We start from the raw sequence: 24,029 nt of genomic DNA, 5'->3' as shown, positions 1-24,029 counted from the left end.
ATTTTACTACAAATGCTATGTCTCATTTTCCAAAATGATCTGTCCATTTGTTGCATAGTGCTAGGATGTGTGCTCCTAAAGGAATGTTAGCTCAGGTTGCTTTTACTCAAAAAATAGGGACAGTCAATGTCAAAATCAGTAATCTTATTAAAATATTGGCAAAATATATTTTAAATAATGTATAAAGGAATAGTAATATTTTCTATATGTTTTCCTCCATGAATAAGCCACTACTCTAGGTCCTTAATGCCTCTGACTTAGCCAGCAGAAGGTTTTTATTGACAGTGAGTTGAATCTCAGAGTCTAGAGGCTCGAGCACATCAGTAGAGTGACATTTCAAGTAATAGGGGAAACAGGTGGCTTCTTGTCATGCCAATAGAGAAGATGAAGTTGATTTTACTCTTTTAACATAGATTTCTTTATAAAATTGATTAGCATGCAATCTGGGGAAGTGGCATTTGGATACTTTTTTCAGTGCACTGAGGAATAAACCAGACTAATATTTCAAAAATTTCAATCTTTGGCAAAGTTGTACGTGCAACTGGAAAAGCAAGATATTTTATTTTTGTGTGGCATCAGGAGTCTGGTACGTGATGATGTGTAACATAGCTAGTGAGAAAGGCATGGTGCTGCTGGTTGGCAAGCATATGCCCTGATTTTTGCTCTGCTGCTGGCTGCACGTGCTTGATTTATTTCTCTTTTCCTTCCCATTCTCCACATTTTAAATTCTTTCGTAATTATGATGGAATTGAATGATACGTGTTTTTATCCAAACAAAGTTTGGAAGTATTGGAGTTCATGCCTGCACAGGGAGCAGGTTATGACCACAGGAACAGTCTTTCTTTGCATCAAACTTCGCATCATCTCTACTGGACTTAATCTCTTATTTGGGCCAGAGGACACTTCAGTTGTGCAGGATCCTGTCACTTTGTCACACCCTGCAGTGCTCCCCATCCATCTCCCACTGCCAGGGTGCTGCCCACAGCCCTGCTGCTGCCAGCTCTCCTGTCCTACAGCAGCTTCCTGAGGCTAGTACCACGGGGCAGCTGGTGGATATAAATAGGAAGGGATTTTGTAAATTTGCAGTTATTTAATGGAAAAATTGAAGCTTGCCAAAACGACAGATCCTCAAGTTTCCTTCACTAGTGCAAATCCAATTTTTTCAGTCTCTGTGGCAGTATGAGAGACTGGTCTTTTCTTTCCACTATCTTACAGGCAATGAAGGAAACCACACAAAAGCTGTGCACCCAAGGCTGTGCAGAGAGGCCATTTCTTACTCCATTACCCCCAGAATGGAAGTTTCTGGGTTTGTGTGCAAGTGATTTCAATTTTGTAAAGCCCCCAGCTCCCTCCCTCCATCCATGTTTGAGTTCTGCAGCTGTTGCTTCCCCTTTGCCTGGGCTCAGTTCCCTGGTTGCTCTGCCCACTGAACCCCACCAAGGGATTTCTCCTGCTCCACAGGAGTAGATAATTTTGAGTTTTCAGTGTGTCCTGCCTATAATATACAATAAGGCAGGTAAGAAAGCAAAGCTGTGTGGACAAAAATCCCACCCTGAAAAATCCACCCTGAAAGCATGAGCCATAAATAAAGCACACAGAGAGGAATTTTCTTTCTTCAATTTAATTGAAGTTACTTAGAAAAATAATCAGGCTTGAATGGCTTTTTTAAGGAAAGACTTATGAGCGGGTCACACTTGTGTTGGCAATGTATAATTTATCTTTTTTGCTTTATTAACAGTATATTTAAGTATAAGGAGATACTTCTCTACAACAAGCCTTCTACTGCATACAAATAGGTTAAAAAAAAATCCAACCCCACATTGATGTTAAATTATTCGTACACATTGTATTGTGCATGCATGTAAGAAAATAACACTCTCTGTAACAAGAGTAATAGTAAGGACAGTCCCTTTTTGTACCTGAAAAGTGCAGCAGACTACAGTGAAACCCTAAAACATCTGGGGTCAACTTACTTCTAAAAGCACTTCTGCTTGTGGATTATTTATTTCACTCTTATACAGCGCATGGTTCAGGCAGTTTGCATGTTTCTGTCATAATGGACATGGTTTATGAAGAGGCTGAAGAATGGACTGAGCCAGGTTTGGGGGAACATCCCACCACCCAACAGTCTCCACCATGTTCATATGGGCCAAATTCAGCCTGCACTCCAAGTTAAGGTACTTGATGCCATTTGGGGGGAACGACCCCTCAGCTGTGGGTATCGTGCCAAGTACAGCACTGAGCCAAGCACTGCTGGGCTCAGGGCTGGCCCTGCCAAATGACAGGGACGTAACAGCTGCTCAGAGATGAGGATCACTGCTCCAGCAGCTTTGAGGTGGCTGGGGACAGAGGTGGGGAGCAGAAATTCCCCCACTGATGTTCTCTCTGTGCTCATCACTACTAGACATAATTAATGCATGCCCTTCTACAACAGCAGCTTCCTGGGTGGCCCTTTCCAGCCCCATGGGCATGTCTGTGTTTCACATTTTGATGTGGCTCTGTGCTGCCCATTTGTCTCCCAGGACCAGCTGTGGCCACAGCAGAAATAGAGCTGGGAGAGAGGCAGAACTCAGGAGCAGACCAGCTCCTCTTCTCCTCCAGCTGGGAAAACCAGGGAAGAGTTAGAGGATAAAACCAACCCAGTTCTCTGTCTGCCCCCCACGGCAGGTGGTGGCTGCCAGCTCACTGACATGAGCACAAACAACCCTGAATGTCCTCCTGTGTAGCTGCAGTGGAAAGACAGATTTTTTGGCTCAGTCAAAACAGCATGCCAAATAGGCCAAAGAAATGGCTATTCCTTAGCATTTGCAATCCTGCTCTGAGCTGGTGAGGGCTTGCTGCTCACTACACAGGACATGATCATATCCAGCATGTCAGCTGTTCATTTTAAACACAGATCTACAACCCATTCACAGCACCTCAAAACAGATATAATGCACTAAATAGCCAGGTTGTAGTAGTTTGGGATCAAGGTTTTTCAAAAGCAAGGGATTTCATGCACCCACTGAAGTCCACATAAAAGCCTACTCAGTGCTGAGCATCCACCCATAGAGCTACCCTCTGTGGGGAGCCAGAATTTAGGTAATCCAACCCAAAGCTGTTGCTAAAAATCCTGGCTGGAGGAACGGTCAGCCCTCAGATCTCCTGAACACATTTTTCACTTAAAGCTTTTCTATCACAGCTACCATATAGAGGTTTGGTGTCTCCAAAGCTGTGAAACTACAGAGAATATTTCAGAATGCATAAAAATGTGGTGATGGTGCCAGAGAAAAGTACAAAAGGAAAGGGGGAAGCACACCCTGTTCTTTAAATATTTACTTTCTGAAGAAACTTTTGTCTTAAATGAAAAAAATCACATCACATTCTGCTGGATGGATTAAGAGCTGACTGAGAAGAAAATTGGACCAGAATATGAGCACTGTGGATGCAAGACCAAACTAACACACAAATAGCTTGTAGGAAGTATTGTGAGGAGGAAAAGGGCAACCTGCCTCAGACAGTTGTTTTCTTAACAAACATAAATCCATTGAATTAGGAACATAAGAGGGCCAGGGCACTGTGAGAGGTACAGCTCCACACACTCTAAATGAGACTAAACTGCTTTAAAGTAAAACAACAACCAGTAATTAGCAATGGATCAGGAATTCAGAGGGGTGAGCCAGCCAGCCTGACCCTTGTCAGCCACTGGTCCAGTGCTCCAGGTTATAAATAGGGGGTAGGTTATGAAAACTGTGGCTGTTCCAGAATGGATAAGAGATTTATTTGTATGGTATGATAGAGAAAATAATGACCTGAATCCTGCCTAAGACCAAATCCAATTGCGAAAGGCCTTCAGTTGCTGTTTGTTATGTTAGTTTTTCAATGAGATTTATTCAGCAACTTATTTTTATCAAATAAAATGCAAACTATTTTCTTCTTTAATCACATCTGTGTCCTGGAAACTAATACAATTCAGTGGATATTACTGGCTACTGTACAGTTTGACATTTTTCACGATCTGGCTCTGATACTGTTGAAACAGCTCTGCCTTGAGCTGAGTTTATTTAAATCATCAATCTTTTTTGAAAGGGTTTGCTTTGATCAAAAGATTGACATGCAGGCAAGTTAAACCCCCCATTTTTAACCATCTATCAACTTTAAAACAAATCTGATATTTTTACAAGTGTCAGTTTAGCCTCTGCCTCCTTTTGCCCAGCTGCCTGTGGATGCTGAGGTGGCTACAGAGCATTCCCTCACCTGCATCCAACTGAAGCAAACATCTGGAGAAGCCTGATTTTCTGCTCCCACTAGCTGGCTAACAGAACCACACTGAAATACCATTTTTCATTGTTTATCTGCTGTGTATAGATTACTATCTGCTTACCCAAAACAATCTGCCATCCCAAAAAGCAGTTAAACACAAAACAACTGCTGCTGAGACATTCCCCTTAAGAAAAAAGGTTATGGTCTTACATTAGAGATGACTTGGATGAATTTCTAACACATCAGAACTTAGAAAAATTCCCGTCAATGGCATTTAGGCATCAGCTAAAAAAGAAGGCTTCTTCTCCTCCCTAGGAAAAAGCCATGAATCCATCATCTAGGAAGATGAGACCTTTTTTATTGCCTTGCATGCCTAATCAACATGAAGATGACTTTTTGACTTTTCAAATTACATGCCCAGATTGTTTACAGCAACGTATCATTATCAGTTGGTTGCCCATCTTAGGATCAATTAAGGAGGCATGACTTGAAGAGGATGGATGTCCCCACAGCTCCATCCTGGATATGAATTAAGTCAATGCCAATTGCTTTGGGCATTCAAAAAACCTCTTACAGCCACTTTCCAAATGCTGATTCTTTTCTGATGGACCATCCCCAATTCATTTGGGCTGGGAGGCTTCAAATTAAGAGCCAGTGAGAGTGGTCATATTCTCCAAAAACTCATTAAGACTTATAAAAGGTTCATGGTTTCTCTTCCTAAGGAATACACCTAAGAACACCTAAGGAATGTTTCTTTCAGTCATGGGTATTAGATACCCATGAATCTACACAAATCTGGGTTACTTTTCTTTTTCAGGCCTAGAAAGATAGATTTTGTACTAGTATGGAGTGCAACATTACTTTCTAAAGAACTTATTTTCACCAATCTTCTCAAAGCGTGTGGTTCCAGAACCCACGCTTCCATATTCCTATATTTACCTGCATCATTGCCTAATGGAAGAATATTATTACCCAGAGCAAGCTGGAAATTGAGGAAAGCCCAAAACCAGACTCCTTTGTTAACAGTTCACATGTTATCCTATCTCTGCTGCTGAAGTGAAACCTACCAAGAGACAATGTTTTAAATAAGTATAAATAACATTAATTAGAACTGGAGGAACGCAAGATCAATGAAATTCACCAGAACACAATTAACATTTGTTTAAACAGTGTAGCAGTATTATTCATTTCTACAGCTAGATCATCACAATCCCGTTACCCTGCAAAGAGAGCTGTCCTTTCTTACAGTTGATTTAAATAATTTTGACTGTGCTGCTCGCAGCATCATTCAAAAAAAGAAAATATTAATTTACAAAATAACCCATTCTCCATATTTATTATGACAAATAAAAATCTTAAATAAAACAGGCTTTTTCTCCCCTCTTTCCCCACAACCCATCCCTCATTCCAATTTCAGGTAGCTTGGCACTGAGTAATTAAACATTAAAAAATCAAGTTTGTAGACTTCATACAGCTGTGTTTGGTGCAAGGAGCTGATGTTCTGGAAGAACTCTGTGGTCATTTCATCAGTAGTTCTCGTAGACTTTGCATAGGTGGGGAATTTCAGGTAGTTGCCTACTCCCGCCAGCTGGAGAATGTAATTTGAATCCTCTTCGAGTGTTTCATACTTTCCTATGAGATCGTAGTGGATGTGGCAAGGGTGGCAGAGGGAGTACACAGTCTGCCAGTGCTCGTTGAAGGGCTCTTCTCTTTGGGTGTGTGGGTCGATGAGATATGCCACGAACTCTTCAAATTTCACATCATCACCTTTCCGCAGAGCCTCCTGGGTTGCGTTTTTCCTCTGGCGCCTCACGATTTTGGTGCCATATCGTTTGTGGAAGGAAGTGTTGTACTTCTGGGTGAACTTGTTCCTGTAGGCTGACACCAGTCTTTCAAAAGGCTCGCGAACAAAGAGGAACTTCATGTAGTTTTTCAAGCGGTGGTTGATCTCTGGGATGCTGTACTGGTTGAGAGTCTTCAGGTTTGAAGACACGTGGGCTTCGTTGGCCGGGATTTCCATTGGATCGCTGTACTTCCCTCTTCCCGTCAGAACCATCATGACTCTCTTCCAGTTTGTGCAGGCCACTTTGGGAACATAGCAATAGATCATTTCATGATCCTCATCCACGACCAGGTGCTTGAGATCGTTGGGTGTCAGCACACGGCGCTTCCTGCTGGACACACTGTTTGCTCGGCACGTGTCTGTCACTTGGTCTCGTCTGATCTGATGAAGAATTGCTGTGTTGGACAACTGCAAAGGAAGCACAGGCACCAGAAGTAAAGGGCTGGGAAACTCTCAATGCCCTTTTTGCTTATTATACAAATTCATAGAAAAGCAGATCTTTCCCTGCATGGAATAATTCATTATGTGGCTGGGTCCAACTGACACTATTCTAGAAGACAAACTGTTTTTGTCTCAAAACTTCTTGATACACACTGATTAAATGCTGTTCACAGAGTATCCAGAGCTTTGCTTGGAAGAAAATATTAAGGAGCAAAAGTGCTTACACAGCATGGTGGCAAGTGTATTTACAGAACCCTCATCCTGAGATGTGGTCACTGCTTCTCTTAGGCCTGGAAAACAAATTTTGCCTCCACTCTGCAGTTAAACCCACAGCTACAGCAGTGTTGGACCTTTTGCTGCCAAGACGGGGTAGGAAGATACTGGAAAATTTGACAAAGTGAAAATACTGTGTGTTCTTGTTATTGGTGTCTTTTTGGTTAGAAAATTTAATAGTCATGGCTTGTTTCTTGACTATGACTATATGGCTTATACAGCTATGGCCAGAATAAATGAAGTCTATGGATATTCCTGCAACTTCCCAAGAGGAAGATTCATTCAGACCATGCCAGTGCAGGGCTTCTGTGTTTGGTTATTCAGAGGTGTCTCTGCATGGCATGGGGTTTTTCTGTGCAGCCCTATCCTCACTGCTATAAATACCTTATTACTTATTGAGAATAAACTGCATCAAAGCAACAGTGGAAAGATGTTAGTAATGTCATTTACATTTATTTAACACCATTTACCTGTGAATTTTGAAGAACCTTATGCTCAATAACTAATTTAGCCTCAAAGACAAGAATTAAGGCAAGTATTGACTTTCCTATTTGATAGGCAAGGAGGTCTGAGATTCCTTCTTGTATGCTGAATCTTTCAAAAGTATTTATCTTGTACCTTCTTGTTGAATTAACATGAATCACAGGACACTGAAAAGAAGTATTTGAGGCAGTGCAGACTCTATGCACCTGCTATGTGTGTTCCTTTGGTTATAGGGGTCTTTCTCCCTGCCAGTATACCAGAAAAAAACAGTACATACCAGGCAAAACCTTGGGAAATGGTTTTGCACCTGCTTGGGAGTTCTGAACCTCCAGTTCCTGCAGTCACGGGTCAAATCTCTGCTTTCAATTGCAGTACTTAGACATGATTCCTATTTTAAAAACCCACCAAAACTCAAAGAACAGAATCCAAATGAACTTAGAGTCAAAACCCAAATGAAAATCCAAAATGGGACCAAGCCAGTTGCAGGATTTCTGAGCTTTGCAGAGAAAAGAAATAGAAATTGCTTTGTTACAGACTAGTAGTGCTAAGAGCCCAAGTTTCACCCACCCGAAGGGCAACAAAAGCTTTTGCAGCACGTGAACAACAGAGACTCTCCCACTGCCTGGGCTGTGGTGGGTTGCAGAGAAATGTCTCCATAGTATGAGCAACACCAAGGGGCTGATGTAGCTCAACTCAGGGCAGGAGGACTTTTTCTTCAAGAGAGTGTATATATGCCAAGCCTGGGACCTCTGTATTTTGCACAGTGCCACCTACCACTTCTCCTCTGAATTCCATGATACTTTCCTCATCTCTTTTGCTCCTCTGTTCAGTAAAATGATGGCTAGTGGTTAAAATGTGCACTAGCCCAGTGCAGTTCTTTTAGACAGGTTGGCTTGTCTTTTATGTGTGTGTGGTATCCCCCTGGATATTTCCCAAGTGCACTTCAAGGGCAGTTTTATGTCACAGTCAAAGTGATGAGAAGCCAGATGTGAAATGTGCTTCGTGCTTCCTAGGAAAACTGACTGGCAGGGAGTTTCCAAATTAGATGTTAGAAAGCAGTTCTGAAGGACCACACAGATTTTTCAAGAAAATTAGTTTTTCTGTTAAAAAAAAATCCCTTTTTCAATTTATGATGTCCTCAGAGAAAAACAGAAGAAATGGATCTCAACCAGCTCTATACTCATTAGTTACCAGTCAATAATTTTCAAAGCACTAAAGAAAACCCTATGCAAACACACAGACATACAAATTCCCTTTTGCAAATAAAAAGCTGAAATCTCTCCTCCTGCAGATTTTCATAAAAAATCATATAGCACAGGAATGCTGTTTGCCCCAGGTTGGAGAGGAGGAAAGGAAAGGGGGAAAGGAAAGAAGGAAGTATCAGAAGGAGGGAGGGAGGGAGGGAGGGAGGGAGGGAGGGAGGGAGGAAAATATTGCTACATTATGTTAATGCACTGTATCTGATTTTCTGGTGCTGTTCTTAGGATAAATACAGAATTAAGTGGATGAGATTCTATGGTCTGTATTAGATAGAAGGTCATATTTGATAATCTAATGGTTGCTTCAGACCCTAATCTGCAGATGAATCTTTGTCGAGCTCTGCTTTGCTCCTGATTTGATTCCTCCATCAATAGGCTAAGCACTTCCCCATACATTAACATTAATGAGCTTTTCAGACATTTAGAGTAAGGGGAAAACCGCAGCCTTAGTATTTGCAATTACCAATGAGCTTGTACTACTTAAATTGATTTAGAAGATTACACTTGTGCATTTTCAAGTGGTACTTTCCTCTCATTCTTTTTAACATGGAAAAAAATATGAAGAAATGGGATAAAAGCCACATTTACTAAGTACACAGCAACACCCCAGGCTGAGCTGTGCATGTGCTCTGACCTGCCTGGGGGCACACAGAATGCATATTAAATAGCAGTAAAACAGTAAAAAAGATTGTCATCAATGACAGCGCCTTTTGGAATGGCTGATTGATGAAGGACCACATAGGAAATAGAAAGCTCGACTTCCTTTTTATTCTATCCTACTGACTTCAGTTTACTAAAACAAACAAACAAAAAAGATAAAAGGCCAATCTAGTGACTGTCTTAGAACAATGCCAAGTGTATCAAAGCCCATTTCTTCTGCAGCTGACTAACACACATGATGCACCCTAGAAAAGCTGACCTACCTGCTTCCCCCAGAGACACACAGTCCTGCTGGCTCTCCTCGAGGTTTGATGGCAACAGCCCCCTTGCTGAAGGAGTGGCTGATAGGAAAGCCACATTGGTCCTGCTCTAGTGAAAGGCCAGGTAAGGTACCCGAGAGCCTTTAATGGAACCCTGAAAGAACCAACAAACTCTCCTTTGCACAAAGGACACACTCTGTGGCCCCTAGAGTCTACACAGCACCATGGAAGGTAATCATAAGAGCATTTTCAATTTAGTATTTTAAAACTATATATTAACAGTGGGTGAGCTGATGGTAATATGGTTCCTCTTCTTTTAAAGTTACAGGCAGGGCTTTTAAGCCACATAACAATTTCACTCCTGAAGCTGGTAAGGGGACCTGGAGAAATGGTTAAGTTTAAATGAGACTGGAAACACATTTGTTTAAACTAGAGACCCACCTGGCCAGGGAAAAAGTGCAAATGTGCTCACGGCTAATTAGGAAAATATACCCCACAAATTTAAGCAGCCAGAGAGAAGATCCAAGGAATGGATATCTTTAAACCCATGGATGGTAAAGGACAAGACAAACAATTGGGGTCATGAACTTTTCTTCCTCCAAAGCTGTAACAGATGTGGCTACAGCTGAGTTGTGAGCATGCAGCTGCTGCCTGGACACTGATGGCTATGCCCATGCTCATTACCAGAGGTCCCTGATGACCCCTCAGTTTTAGAAACCGCAATAAGTAACGGTCTAAATCCACTTTGGCTGAGGACAGTTTCAAGCCTGAGAGCAGCGTGGGGATGGTGATAAAGTCGTGCTCAGGTGTGTCCTCTGACAGTTCAACTTGGACTTCATCAGGCCATTAAAGGTTTTGGGAAGACATCTGATAAAAGCAGCTGTTCTCCCCTGAAAGGATTGACACCAGAGATGCACTTAATAATGTTTTTGTTTTCCTGCAGAAGTTGTAAAGGGGGACAGAGAAGAAGCGCATGTCAAGATCAAAGTTTTCCTTCCTTTTCTGATGCAGTAACTGAGTTGAACAGTGAAGCAACATGACCAGCGGGAGACTTCTAAGCTCAGTGGCATTAAAAGAAGAAAAAGAAAAAAGTAGTCTGGGGACACTCTGATTGCAGAAGCTTCTCATCTCTATCAGTCCCAAAGTAACAACAAGGGAGGAAAGCCCAGTACACTCTGTCCTCTGTTCAGTGGAAGGTGGGGGTGTGTGTGCAGGGAGGGCAGGAGGGTGTTTTGGGGAGAGCACTAGAGAATATGCTGACCAAAAATGCATACGCTGACCAACTGGCAGTCATCAACTCATTACAGGCAAAGGTTATTCAAGGTAAACCAGAGAAATGAGATGGGAGGTATTTCCTTCTGGTTACTTAGGCACAGCAGGATAAAGTAATCTTTGAAGACCTTTCCAAGCTTGATGGCCAAGCAGCAAGTACAGATTTAAACACAGGGAATTTTTTAAAAAAAAATTTTTCTGAATATAGTAGTCTACTGAAAACTAGGTGCAGACATCAAGTGAATTCATAGGTACCTGCACTGAAAGCAGTTTTTTAATAGAAGTATGGAAATACTGAAATGTAACTCAAAAAGCCCATTATTTAAGTTCTGTCTCACTATGAAAATTATGGTGGAAACCCTCCACATTTACCAGGCAGGATTTAGTTTATTTCTTTTGCATTGCCTGCAGCTAGTTCTGTATTACTGTAACCAGGCTCACAACCAGCCTATGCTGGGCCTGCTAACAAGACACTTGATCATGGCAGACTGAAGGGCAAAATTATCCAAATTAATTTAGCATGGAATAAAGAGGATAAATGGCATTTGCACGCCCATTCCTTGCTAAATTGGTTTTTCTCTTCAATTTTGCCTTAACGAAGACTTTGCATCTGCCTTTAATTCTTAAGTTACCTTTATATTTGGAGGTTTGGTTTGTGTCCTAGTTGCTGCAGAGCTTCCCTCATCTGTGGTCCATCAACTAAAAAACAGCTGACACCCAGCTGGGTCTATCCAGAACTGATAAAACCAGAGCTCATATCCACCAAATTCTTCTTAACAGTATTTGTTCAGAAGGAGTATGTATAGCAGCCTCAGAATCCACAGAAAGAAAGGTCTTCAAGTGAGAACTGTCAGACAGACGAACTATAGGTGGCACTAATGGTCCTGGTTGTGTGATATCAAGAGAGTCAGTTGTCTGAAATCTCAATTATTATCAACTTTCCTTCCCCGAGCCCATCAATTACACCATCTCAGTTCTAGGAGGTGTTTATTCAAGATACAAAATGGTTTTTAGTATTACTTTTGTTTTCCCAGATGCTAAAAGGGTGGGGGATTTTTGAGCATGAGGTTACATGCAAGCATGTTTTCAATCCTGTTTTCACATGAAAGGTGTGAATAAAATTCTTGAAACCTTGATGGAGAGCCTTGAAGTTACAAACATGGTTTAGACTATTTTAAGACTTGGCTTTTACAATTTGCATCCATAACTACCCTACTTATTGTATATATGTGCTATACACCAAGTTCTAGATTGTATTCTTCAAAATGTTCAGCATTAGACAATAATGGGGACCAACAATTTTTCATACTTGACAGTCCAAGCATTTCTCAAATCATCACAAATAATTATTACTCTGTGCAGATTTCTACAGATGACAGTCAGACAATTGTAGCTGTGCAAATCAAAACACTGTATATAAAAGAACAATTGCATTTTCAATAAAGGGATTTTATTAAACTGACCTGAACTGCAACATTTTTTTAAATTAATAGCTTTGCAACTTTTCATACTTTGATTTACTTCACATTTCACGGCATACTAATTTTGACTTTACTTTTTCAAAATGTTTGAGCACTCAAATGAGGAGCATACTAAAAATTAATATTCAGAGAAAGTATATTGTGTGTCCTGAAGATGGAAATGCTTAACATCTTCCCTGAAAACCAGTGGACAGACAAACTGGAATATGAGTTTTGCTATGAAAATGTCTCTACAGAGTGACTGGATAAAGGAAGATAAAACTAATATTAACTTAGGAGCATTTTTACCAAGTGAGAACATTTTAGAAGCAAATTATATCATCTGAAGGAAACTCTTGAAATATTACAAAGCTTTATTATTTTCTCCATTTCATGCATTGAACCTAGTGCCCTACAGAGAAGATTAGGCTGAATACGCTTTTTTTTTTTCAATCCTTTGTATTGCAAACCAAGATAACCACAGTTGCCATTGCAGAGAATGCACCAGGGCTATGAAAAGAAGGATCAAAACTCTTGAAAATAAAACAGTCATACACAGTATGACTGTATTGCCAAAAATCGCAAATTGCTTCATACATTCCCTCCTTCTTCCTATGCACATCTCCAACTTTGTCCCTGTGTGTCTGGGTGCACTCAAAGAAGGGCAATTGTGAGACAATTCAGCATTACTGTGGGGACTACAATGATTTAATTAAACCCCAAACCCACATCAGCTTTGGCCTTCACTCTTCTTTGACCAGGTGTTAGACAAGTACTAATTGGGTGCTAGAAAAAAACCAATACTGAACCAGGCAAAATCTGGCAACAGACACACATGCAGGCACAGATGCTGATCCTATGCTGGGAAAACTTCACAACTAGGTCATTAAATATTGGCCTTTTCATCTTGGAGAGAAAGTTAAGTACCACAGAGGGGCTAAATGATGCAAAGTCTTGAAAAATCAGAGACTGACAACAAATGGCACAGCTATATAGAAAACCAGCTTTTTAATCAGGCTAAAACTGTCACACAAGATACTGATCCAGGAAAAAAAGAACCAGCTCCCTTCCAATGCCACCTTCTCTTGTATAATCCCATACATCTTCGGAAGCCTATCCATTCCCATTCTCCCTAATAGGAACTATTTGGTATCAGAACTCATACCATACATAGGGTTTGGGGCTAATAAGATAAATGTATGCATCTTGTGAAGTGTCCCCTCTGAACAAGGAGAGGGAAAAGTTACAAGTCCCAAGAAAGATCCTGCATAAAGACCTATGGCCTGGCCATATCGAGGGTGAAGGATGTGCTGACATGCACGTTGCTGTTCTGAAGCTCTGGGGAAATATTCTAAACACAGGGCAGGAAAAAACTGAAGTGACTGAGTTTAAGTGCAATACATGTAAGATGTAAGAAATCTTCACAGAGGGCTGGAGAAGTCTTGAGCTGGGAACACTTAAAACAAGCAATCTTCATGCTGGTGGGCTTATTGGGATTTAATTTATAGAAGATGAGTTTGGAGCTTCGTGTTGCTTGTACAAAGAGCACTTTGCACTGTCTTTCCAGCAGCCAAACAAAAGGAGGGGGAGAAGGCGAATAGATGATCAATCCTTTTTTTTTTGTTCTCTCACAACAAGAAGAAATGGATGAAACCCCAGGCTGGGACCTCAGCTGCCATGGTGGGGTGAGGGTGATGGAGCTGTGCTGCTTTCCCATGGCAGAGGCTTTGTGGTGGGACCTGACCTCTCTGCACCACCGCCACAGCCGCTCGCTGCTGCTCTGGCATGAAAGGATGGCGCGTGATGAATCTGTTTGCTCCTGGCTCGTTCTGTAATGCAGCGATAAATCACTTTTTGCATTAAAAAACTGAAAGATCTGGTTATCGTATGAATTTAATTTTAAAATGAAAACTCTCTGTCCTTTCCCCTCCAACACAAGCACACGGACAGATGTGCACACTTCTGATGGCTGGGGCTGAGCTCATGCTCTCCAGACCTGTGTGTGGAACCTGTAACACACAGGGACACAACCACTGTCCTTCTAGCCCTCCTTTCCCAAGGATAAACTACTGTTGTCCACAGGTGCTTGGGAAAGGGCCAGGCTTGCAGAACTGTCTCCAAGTCAGCAGGGACAGCAGACAGGGTCAAAAAGGCTTCCACTTTTTATCTCACAACTGCAAGGTTACTGTTGGGGTATAGATGAAACATTAACTGGCACAACCCAAACTCAGGGACAAGCACATGGGCTGGGAAGCTCAAAGCCAAGTGAGTGACCTATAGCTGCTGCACTCTGCTGCTACATCTTTACTGTGGGAGCTGTAGATATGATTTTCAAGGAAAGGCTTGAGAATTGGTTAGGAAAAGGCATGCCATGGACATCAGCAAATGATGCACAAGGAGGAGCACTGGGCTTGGCATACATGGAGTCAGCCAGGGTGGAGCTGGGAGTGGCCCTTAAAAAACAGAGTAAGAAACAACATTTTAACATAGCTGGCATCTAGGAGACAATAGAAAAACTGACATTAGTTTCTGTGTTGCAAGGAGTTGTGGTGACAGGGGTGAGATAAACTGGGTAGAGTGAGGAAACAGGATAGAGTAGATACATAAATACAAAAATACCTGAGAAATTCCACAAGGAGGAAAGGAATAATTTGGACTCAGTCTGGTTAGGACAAGTAATAACAGAGCTAAACAAGAGCAACTCAGATACAGGATAGATGCTAACAGAAAGGTAAGATACATCTGTGCTGAAACAGAATGAGGAATGTCCAGCATTGGGAACATCCATCTGCCCAAAAAGGGAAAAGGACTCAAATTATCCCACCACACAGGCAAGTGTTGTCTTGCAGGTCCTTCACGCTTTGCAAATGTGGGATGGTGGCTTCTGTAAGCTAAGCTCACTATCATAAATCTCAGTATTCCACACACTCCAGGAGCAAGGCTTTTGGCAAACATTGCAGACCCATACAGGCAGGAGCCAGTCAATGCTGTGAATGAAACCCCCCTGAGGAAAAGGCAACACCATCCACCTCCAGGATGGGCCGAGACCAGACAGGAGCTCAGACAGAAATTGTGTGAAAGCCTGCACAGGATGTGGGAAGGAGATACAGGAGGTCTGAATGCCTGGAGTTGCCTGGGACATATGTGCCCTGCTCCTCTCAGCAGCTCTGACCTGGCAGCCAACATTTATGGCTTTCTCAGTAATACAAATCCTCCTTCTTTAACTCTGGGTTGCAGTTCAGGTGTCACACAGTCAAGTAGAAATACTTATTTTTTTTCTCAGCAGGATATCTGCTATTTTAAGTGAATACAATTTACTCAGTCCCATGCTAAATCGGGGTAATATGTTTCCAATTTTTAACTCCAAGTACAGCACACCCAGAGCTTTTGAAACCAAAATAGGAGAAACAGGAGAGAGTTGCTGCATAGCTGGTTTCCTTACATAGAATTCATGGGCTTTAGCAACCCCCTCGAAAAGAGGGGAACCCTGCAATTACATGTTTAGTGTGTTTAGTTCCCCAATCCAAGCAGGCCTTTGGTTGGGACGATGGGACACCGTGGGATGTCCCTTCCAATATCTCTGAGCAGGTCAGGTGAATGCTGCTCCTGTGGGTCAGGGATGCAGGTTCAGGCCTTCACCAAGAAATGATGTGTTGTTATTTTTAAGGTAAGAGGCTGGAAGTAGAAGTGCTGATGCCTGCCATGTGTAACTCTGCTGTAAGGTGTGCCCTGTGAACCCTGCTTCTGTCTAAATGGATGGTGCCAAGGTCCAGAGAAGACGGGGAAGAGAGAGATAATCTCACCCTCCCAGAAGGTCAGTGTCAGAAACAAGAACAGATTGCATCTCCTATCTCAATATGGCTCTCTTTTCTTGTAATGATCTGGATGAATTCATCCTGGCACAGACTGGCAAAACAACTAAATCTTTTGGGTAATGATTTTCTTCTCCTTGATTAAACTATCACAAATTAAGTTTATTTGACTTCCTCTTACTAAGGTTATATTGTGCTCAGACTACACCTTGCTAAGGTAACTTTTTCTGGCACGTTTGACTGTGCTGCTCAGTAATGCTCATAGAAGGTGACTAAACCAGGGTTGCTCATTCTCCATTGTCTTAATTACAGTTAACTGGAAACTTTTCACCTTTCTGCTGCTGTTCAAAAAGAATTAGATGACCTCCTGCTTGAAAAAATAAAAGACCTCTTATACTAAAATGCTAGCATTCATTTATAATCTTATTTACAACAGGCTTCCCAGGAAACTTTCCTGCTGCAGAATGTAGCACAGAAATTACAGGTTAGCACAAAAAGCCTGTTTCATCAATGGCTTCCTAGGTCTGATTTATTCTTTATTGAGATAAACACCAGTGACTCCAATCCTGAGGGATGCTCAGTCCCAAACAAGCCAGCCAGCAGTCCTTTAGCCCAACTATAATTCTGTCACGATTGGGCCCAAAGAAGGATCAAGACAAAAGTCAGCAAATGAACCATGACACAGAAGAGGAAATAATTTGCTTTTTCAATGTTTTCTGTTTCTGTTGAAACCCTCAGCTGTTTCAGTCTTTTTACACCAAAACAAACCCACTCCCATAGCCAACCACAAGTTATTCTACCACAGGTTGGCTGGGAGGCAAAAAGCACATCCATAAGTCTGCTTTCCCTGTTGGCCACTGACACCTATTCGCAAACGCCAACATGCTCCACCCACTGTGTCTGCTCCACACAGACAACATCCAACATTCTCTGGATCCAACCACCAGGACCTTGCTGGAAACTTCCAGTCTTCCTGGTTCCTCAGCACAAAAATAAAAGAACAGAAAATGCACCTAGGTAATCTTCCTTAAATCCTGACAAGCCTAGGGTGGCTTGGTTGCATTTTTGCTACATTAATTCTTCTTATGTCAGAGCATGAGGATAATGTTAAAAGTCCCTTTTGTCAGCCATTCAAGACAACTGGAAGGTACGAATATTAGTATGATGCCTTATTCATTTTCCTCACCTCTACAGCCGTGTTTACTGTGATTTCTAAGGGTTCTCTGTCTCATCTAATAACAGATCTATTTATGGACTGCGTACTAATTGTTGTTTTACAATAAAAGAACAAATTCTTAGCGTTTCTTTAAATGGCAGCTATTTTTTTCAAACTGTTACCTCAACTCCAGTCTGAAAGAAATTGCACATCATCTTTTCCTTTTTTAAAATGCTCATTCTTTTAAAACTTCCCAAAGAAAATGAGCAGAAAAGGCCCCTCTGAGCTCAGGCTTCTGGGATCCTTTTCTGGCTGCAGCCAAGTGCTGTCTCCTTGCCCTCTGCTCCTTTCACAGATCCTGAAGGCATGCCAGCCTCTCATCAGTTCCCTCTCTATCTAGTGAATGGGCTGACTCCCTCTTCCTTGCTCTTATACCCTTGTCATCTGCCTTATCCCACCTGCAGCTAAAGCATGCCAGCAAAGATGGGAAGAAAACAGAGCTCCAAGACTGAGTTTTCAGCCAGCTCTCACTCTGCATGCAAAGCCCCCTGGAGCAGGTCCCTGCTGTCCCTTGAGCTAACAAGCCTGCAGCACCAGGCAGGGACCTTGGCAAGTGCAGAGGGCATGGAAAGATCGGGAAGCTCTCCCCTGTCCCTGAGCAGTGAGGCAACACAGAGAGTTGCCAGACCGCAGCCCGAAGAGATGTGGTCCGACAGCCAGCAGTGAGTCGAGGCATTCAGCTGCAGGGTGAGCGGAGCCAAGAGTGTGTGCTCCGTGAGGCTCTGTGGCAAAGCGCCCATGTTCTCCATGGAACCATGCCTGCTGCTGCTGTGGGGAACAGGGAGGCTCTGTCCCACACACAGCCTGGCCTGTTCTGCTTCCGCAGGCTCCTCAGTGGCACAGGGTGAGATTGGCCTGCAGCTGCTCACAGCGGCATCAGCTCCACCTCAGCTCAGGTAGGACACAGAGCCTGGCAGTTCACACTCACTGTGCAGCTTGTTGTTGTTGTCAGCTACCCCTGACAACAGGGGTTGCCCACCCTTACCAGTCTGTTATGGTTCCCAGGACTTTTGCTTTCATAAGCTGCTTATTTTCTCTTTGATGAACAATAATGCCAAGAAGTTAGGCAGGAATGCATGCATCTCCCTCTGCACATACCTATGGATACTAGTATCTGCATCCCTACCCACATCCAAGCAGTAAGCACCCAGATGGCACATTAGCAGTGGGTCACAGACCAGGGCTAATGAGTGCTCCCAGGCTGTCCTGAAGCACTGAAACACATTCTGATGTATAAATAGGTAGGATTGAAAAAATTCAGCGGCAAAGTGGAGGGAAAAAACACACTTGTCACTGATTTTTCTTAGTAGGGTGGTGTGAGAAGCATCCATGGTGCCTACTCAGTCAGTACCTGGAACTGCTGCCACCTCCCTGATGATTTCAGTCAAGACAGCAGAGATGTCTGATGGCTCCTGAGAAATACTGGCAGTAGATGACGTTCTGGTGTACTGAATAGAGGTTGTCCTTCTCCAGAGCTGCCAGGTGACATAGACTTCGGAGCAGGGAAAAGTGACAAGTTCACATAATGTAGGAAGAACTGATATTCCTGACAGAAGTAGTACACCTAAATTACAGTTTCTTGCTAAGAGAGCTGTCATTTTAGACATGCATAGGAGCTTTCACCCACTGGATCCATGAATGAAAAGCTCAAGGTTCCTCCTCCAACCCACAGCATTGCCTGCTGCAGGACCTGTCTTCTCAAGGCAGGGAGAGCTGCCAATGCTCCGTGCCCTTCAGCTGATGGGGGTGCTTCCATGGCACAAATGTGTCCACAAACACTCTGATAATGAACCGTGGATTTTGCTTTTTGAACGTATCCTGTCTTTTATGAGATATATCAGCACAGCTGATATATCTCATAGGGAGATTAACAATGACATCCAAACTGCTTTCAACCATCTTAGTTTTGCATTTCAAATATAAAACTGATTTCATGAAAGTCTGTTTATCCTATTGTTTCTAAATTCCTTTGGATGGTTGATCCTAGCTGGAGCACATCACTGCACAAAGGCCCACTTGTAAGGACCATACTTAAACACTTTTGATCTGGTGTTTGCAACTCTGTGTCCAATCCTGCAATCTATCCCATGCGTATCTTCCATTGATGTGTATCCCAGCCAGCACGAGCAGGGAAGTCTCACAAAGCCTCTTCCCAACTTCTCCTGTTTTTAGTGATACTCACTTCCTGCTTCATGACCTAACTTTATCTCTGGCTTTGTTTGTTTTAAAAAAAAACTTTGCTCACAGGGGAAAGCAGTTCATGGGATTCACTGCTTCTAGGAACAAACTGCAATTTCATTCAATTTATTCTGCTTTCCCAGGCACTGTCTTACTCCAACTCTCCCATCACCTCTCTTTATGCACCTGCAAGTCTAAGACCACAACTTCAGTCCTTCTTCCCAGTGCCCTTCAGAAGTGGTTATGGCCCCTTAACTCACCTTATCAACACCACCATGTCCACTCTGCCCCTGGTTAATGTGACAGAGAGTCTAAGGTAATCCCAGTTATTTTAAAGTTAGCATTAACTCTTCCTTCCACCTGAGCTTTTTTTCCACTTCTGCTTCTCACTGCTCTTCCTTCTCTTTCCTTGACTGTTCTCCATTTAACAACCCCTTTTGCAAGCTACCCTCAACATCACTGGAGCTCAAGTTAATCTTTCAAACCCATGGAAAGGCTGGGAGAAGAGTGGGGGTGATGCAAACATTTTCAAAGGAAGACACGGATGTTAAAGATGTTAAACAGGATGAGTAGAAGGCTTCCCCAAAACACAGGTATTCTTCGGAGACTGAGATAAAGCAACGACTACACACTGCTACTTTAAACCTGATGCAGAACATCTGCTCCTGTTTTGCTTTTCATGATTCATGCCCTCTTGTCTGCAACTCTGGAGAGAGAAGGACCACCTAAGCAGAGACAAACTGCTGGTTCAGTTGACTGTTTCCAGGAGGAGAAAACACTTGCCAAGATGAACTGAGAAAACCTGAACTGCTCAACAGACAGCTAAGCTATGAAGAGCCTGCACATCAGTGTAACAATATTTTTTGTTCCATTGTAGACAGGATTGTGCCCTCCCATCCTCTGGACCCTGCTTAGTTTTTGCGGATCAACTGAGATCAGTAAATCTCAGGGCCACAACTGCTGCCTCAAAGTGCAGCTTATTAGAAGTACTATGAGATCTCTCAGCTTCCTGTGGTGAGTAGTGGAGCAGACGTGAGTCCACAAAAATATGGGCATATTTTAGCTATGACCAGCCACTTTAGGGACTGAAGGCAACAGATGTATGTCCAATGGGAATGAATGCTTATTCCCAAATAAAGCTCAGATAAACTGCAGAGGGATCTATCTGCAGGTGCTGGCAGGATGGATAACTTCTCCTGAGGCTGCACCTGGAGCCACTATTGCAGATCAAGGTCTGGGATAAAAATAACACTCAGTACTTATCAGGTATTTTTTCAATCTTCAAACTTTAAAGCATCATCCCCACTTTCCAGATGTGAAAAGCCAGCCACAAAGAACCAGTTCAGTGTTGCTGCATTCTTCTACCATCTTCACAAGCTGAACCTTGTCCTCTTCCAACATCACTTCTCTGTCTAAGTGCAACTGACAGGCTCAAGACACAGCAACCTAATGCTATCAGCACTTTCAATTTTTTGTCATCTTGTCTTTTTCTTAAGCAGGGAAATGGGATTTATTTTTCAGCACTGGTTCCTGGTACTGCTCTGGGAAAATTTCAGAACAAGATATATCTCCAAATATTTGTCCTCCCTGAGGTTTCTAGTTCTTTCTGCTACAGACAGGCTAAGTAAATGGACTAAAGTGGAGACTCAAGATACAGATTGAGAAACTGTGGCAGTAAAGAATGCTGGAATCAGTAGATTACAGATATTCAAAGCATTCAGTATAGGCTTACACCTTTCCCTCCTAGTCGTTTCTTCTCTGAACAACACTGGGGAGATTCACTTTTGGATGTAACTTCCATAGCAGCTCAGTGTCTACGAGAAATCAGTAACAGACATTTGGCACTGCTCATTGCAAAAATTTAGCATGTTCTGCAGTAATGCATTTAGCTTTCTGTTTATCAAAACAACTATCTTAAATGCCACTGAGATCTCACAGAAAATCAGAGTTAAGTACAGTCAGAGTACTCCAAGATGTACCAGAATTTTAAAAAATCACTTGAAGTACAAAATAGAAGAGTTGCATGTGTTGGTCTCATTTTTGATTTAATAGTATGAGTTTTCTACAGCCCCAAAAATCAACCTGTATGTTATTGAAAGGAAAAACCAAACCATAAATTTCACTGCTCTATAAAGCCCACAGCAAAAAAAAGAAGTTAGATTTTTTTTTTTTTTAATACTGGTTCAGTGCAGACAAGAGAAAGGTGAGAAGCAAACAGTTTATCTGGAATAGGTGGACAATATTAAGCCAACCAGTCCAATTTGGAGAAGTAGCATCAAGAAGCTGGTTAGTGGGTAGAGCTTAAATGAAGTACTACAAATCTGCCTACCTGTTTCAACCTACCACAACTTACTCATTAGCACTAAAAATAACTAGAAACACAGCAGAGAAGGTGAAGGAAAATGTGAAGGAAAGTAAGCAGTCTGAGCAATTCCATTAAAAAACTTCCAAACAGTAACAAAACCACAGCCTGCCTGGGAACAGTCCTCTGGGTATGAATGGCATCTGCTAAAGCAGCCTGGTATGTCCACATCAGTGCAAAGACAAATGAATGGTCTAAAATGTGTATCCATGGATGACAAGAGAAGGAAGCAAGTGAAATCAGAGCCTGGCACTGGTGTTAGACAGTGAAGGGGAAGGAATACAGAGAAGGAAACAAAAATGATACTTAGAAAAATACTGCTCCTACATCTCTGGGCTGAAGAGCTTCCTTGGAGAAGGAAGAAAACTTGCTTTTGGTGGCAGAGGATGATATGTCTCTGGGACAAGAGAGAAAAGGAAAACAGAAAAGTCTGTGATAGATAAAAACTACTAAACAAAAGAGACTACTTGGGGAATTAATCTTTATGAAATGCAAAAAAGATTGTAGTAAAATAAGAGATAACACAAATCTAGTAAAAGGAGAGTTGTTCTGAATTTAAAAAAAAACCAACAAAACACAGATGCAGAGCCTGCAATCTGGTGTTGTACTATCAAAAAACCAATTCCCCCTTGTCTTAGGCAATGTCAAAACAAAACCCCCCCACATATAGGCCTGGTTAAGAAAACTATTGAAGTTAATAAAAATTTCCTCTTGATTTCCAAATGCTTTGAAAATGTGACTCCTTGGGAATTTCTGATGTTATTAAGAGACGTTTACCAACACTATCACCCCTGAAAGAAATCCCACAGCTCACACCATGTCACACAGAGATTCTATAGGACAGAAGGGTTACTGCCAGAAGTTACCCAGCTTCTCTGCTCAGTAGAGGATGATGGCTCATCCCAAATCCTGGTGTGAGGCATTAGGGAGGGTTACCTGCAGTGTTATGGAGATGATTATTGTTGAAACTGCATATGGGAGTTACTGCACCAGTGGCTTCTTAAAACCTTTGAAAATTTCCCCCCATCAAAGTTGTGAGCTAGAAAAGATGTTTTCACTTCCTGCTGTGGAATATCATAGTGTAGCATATTCAATGCATCACCTAGTCTTGTCTTTGAAGGACATTTGCTTTAGGTGAGGAAAGTATTCTATAATCCTCATGCACTTCTCTGTTGAGAAAGACTTCTTTTGATATTCTGCTAAAGTTAGTTTCCTTTCCCAACCCATCCTCCCTTAAATATACCCAGAAGATCATGAATGTGGAAATGTGTCAGTTAGAAAAGGCTGAATGAAAACCACTGTGACAATGTAAATTCTGAGTCTGTTGCTCTGTATGTGCATTTCTTGGAGAATGAGGCTTTCATTTTCGGTAGGGTTGTTTTTCATTTCCAGGCCATGGTTTGTTCTGGTTGATGCCCAAGAACTTGCACTAACAAAGCCTGATGGTTCTGTGAAAGGAGTATAAACACAAATGCTGATCACCTGAAAAGTCAAATCTGAAAAGGCAACTGCTCTTGGAAATACTGGCTTCTTCCTGGGCAAGAAACGGTAAGCATCCAGAGGGAAATGACAAGTCACAAGGGACTTCAGACCTATTAATATAATTTAGAAAGAAAAAGAAAGTCCACACTGGGCTATTAGCACAATCAGGTGTTAGAGTGCAGGGAAAAGGCATAAAACACTGTATTAAACTACGACAGTTTTGCTCTACCTCAGAACATAAAGTTTATTGAATGGCTCCCAGAAGAAGGAAAAATGGATTTGGCACTCAGCAATAAAGTCTATAATTACTTTTTTTATAGAAAATCCATGGACTGTGTCCAAATCCTGGCAATTTTTTATGGTGTTGATTTGTGAATGACTTGTTGACTTGTGAATGCTCTTGTCCAGTGCCACCATCAGCGGGAGCAAGATGTGCAGCTGGAGAAGGGTCCTGAGCTATCCCTTGCCAGGAGCAAAGGCAATCAAAAAGTCCACAGAGGAGCCCAGTTCTCCCTGTCATGCCATTGGAAAGGAATAGTGATGGGTCTTGTCACCTGCCCAAGGTCACCCAGCTACCTGGAGAGCAGGGCAGCGACCGGCTCAGCCATGCTGGAAAAGCCAAACTGATGGATGTGTCTGTGGAAAACCTGGTGTTTGGTGACTCATGGACCCTTGAGCATTTCTAACCATCTGGTTTCCCAGAACTGGCCAATCTGATAGGTTTGCTGCCAAATTAACAAAGTTAACAGAATGTGTGGATATGTGAAATCGTGAGGATGCAGTTAG

General features: G+C 42.2%; 2 protein-coding genes across 3 annotated transcripts in view; one reads left to right on the top strand and one right to left on the bottom strand.

The window, feature by feature from the left end:
- Positions 1 to 12,195, top strand: part of SLC41A2 (solute carrier family 41 member 2) — a 58,158-nt gene extending 45,963 nt beyond the window's left edge. Inside the window, exon 11 of the mRNA XM_066550654.1 lies at positions 10,405 to 12,195. Within this exon, the coding sequence (XP_066406751.1) occupies positions 10,405 to 10,413 (9 nt within the window). The 3' untranslated portion in view covers positions 10,414 to 12,195. The remainder of the gene's footprint in view (positions 1 to 10,404) is intronic.
- The window catches only part of CHST11 (carbohydrate sulfotransferase 11), a 160,626-nt gene continuing 138,200 nt past the window's right edge, over positions 1,604 to 24,029 (bottom strand). For both annotated transcript variants that reach the window (XM_066550655.1, XM_066550656.1), the window contains exon 3: positions 1,604 to 6,493. In XM_066550655.1, coding sequence (XP_066406752.1) covers positions 5,645 to 6,493 — 849 coding nt within the window. In that variant the 3' untranslated portion in view covers positions 1,604 to 5,644. The remainder of the gene's footprint in view (positions 6,494 to 24,029) is intronic.

This window comes from Molothrus aeneus, chromosome 5 (genome assembly GCF_037042795.1).
Source record: "Molothrus aeneus isolate 106 chromosome 5, BPBGC_Maene_1.0, whole genome shotgun sequence".
Lineage (NCBI taxonomy): Eukaryota > Metazoa > Chordata > Aves > Passeriformes > Icteridae > Molothrus > Molothrus aeneus.
Note: the sequence above shows the minus strand (reverse complement) of the source record. Positions and strands in the feature narration are given on the sequence as shown.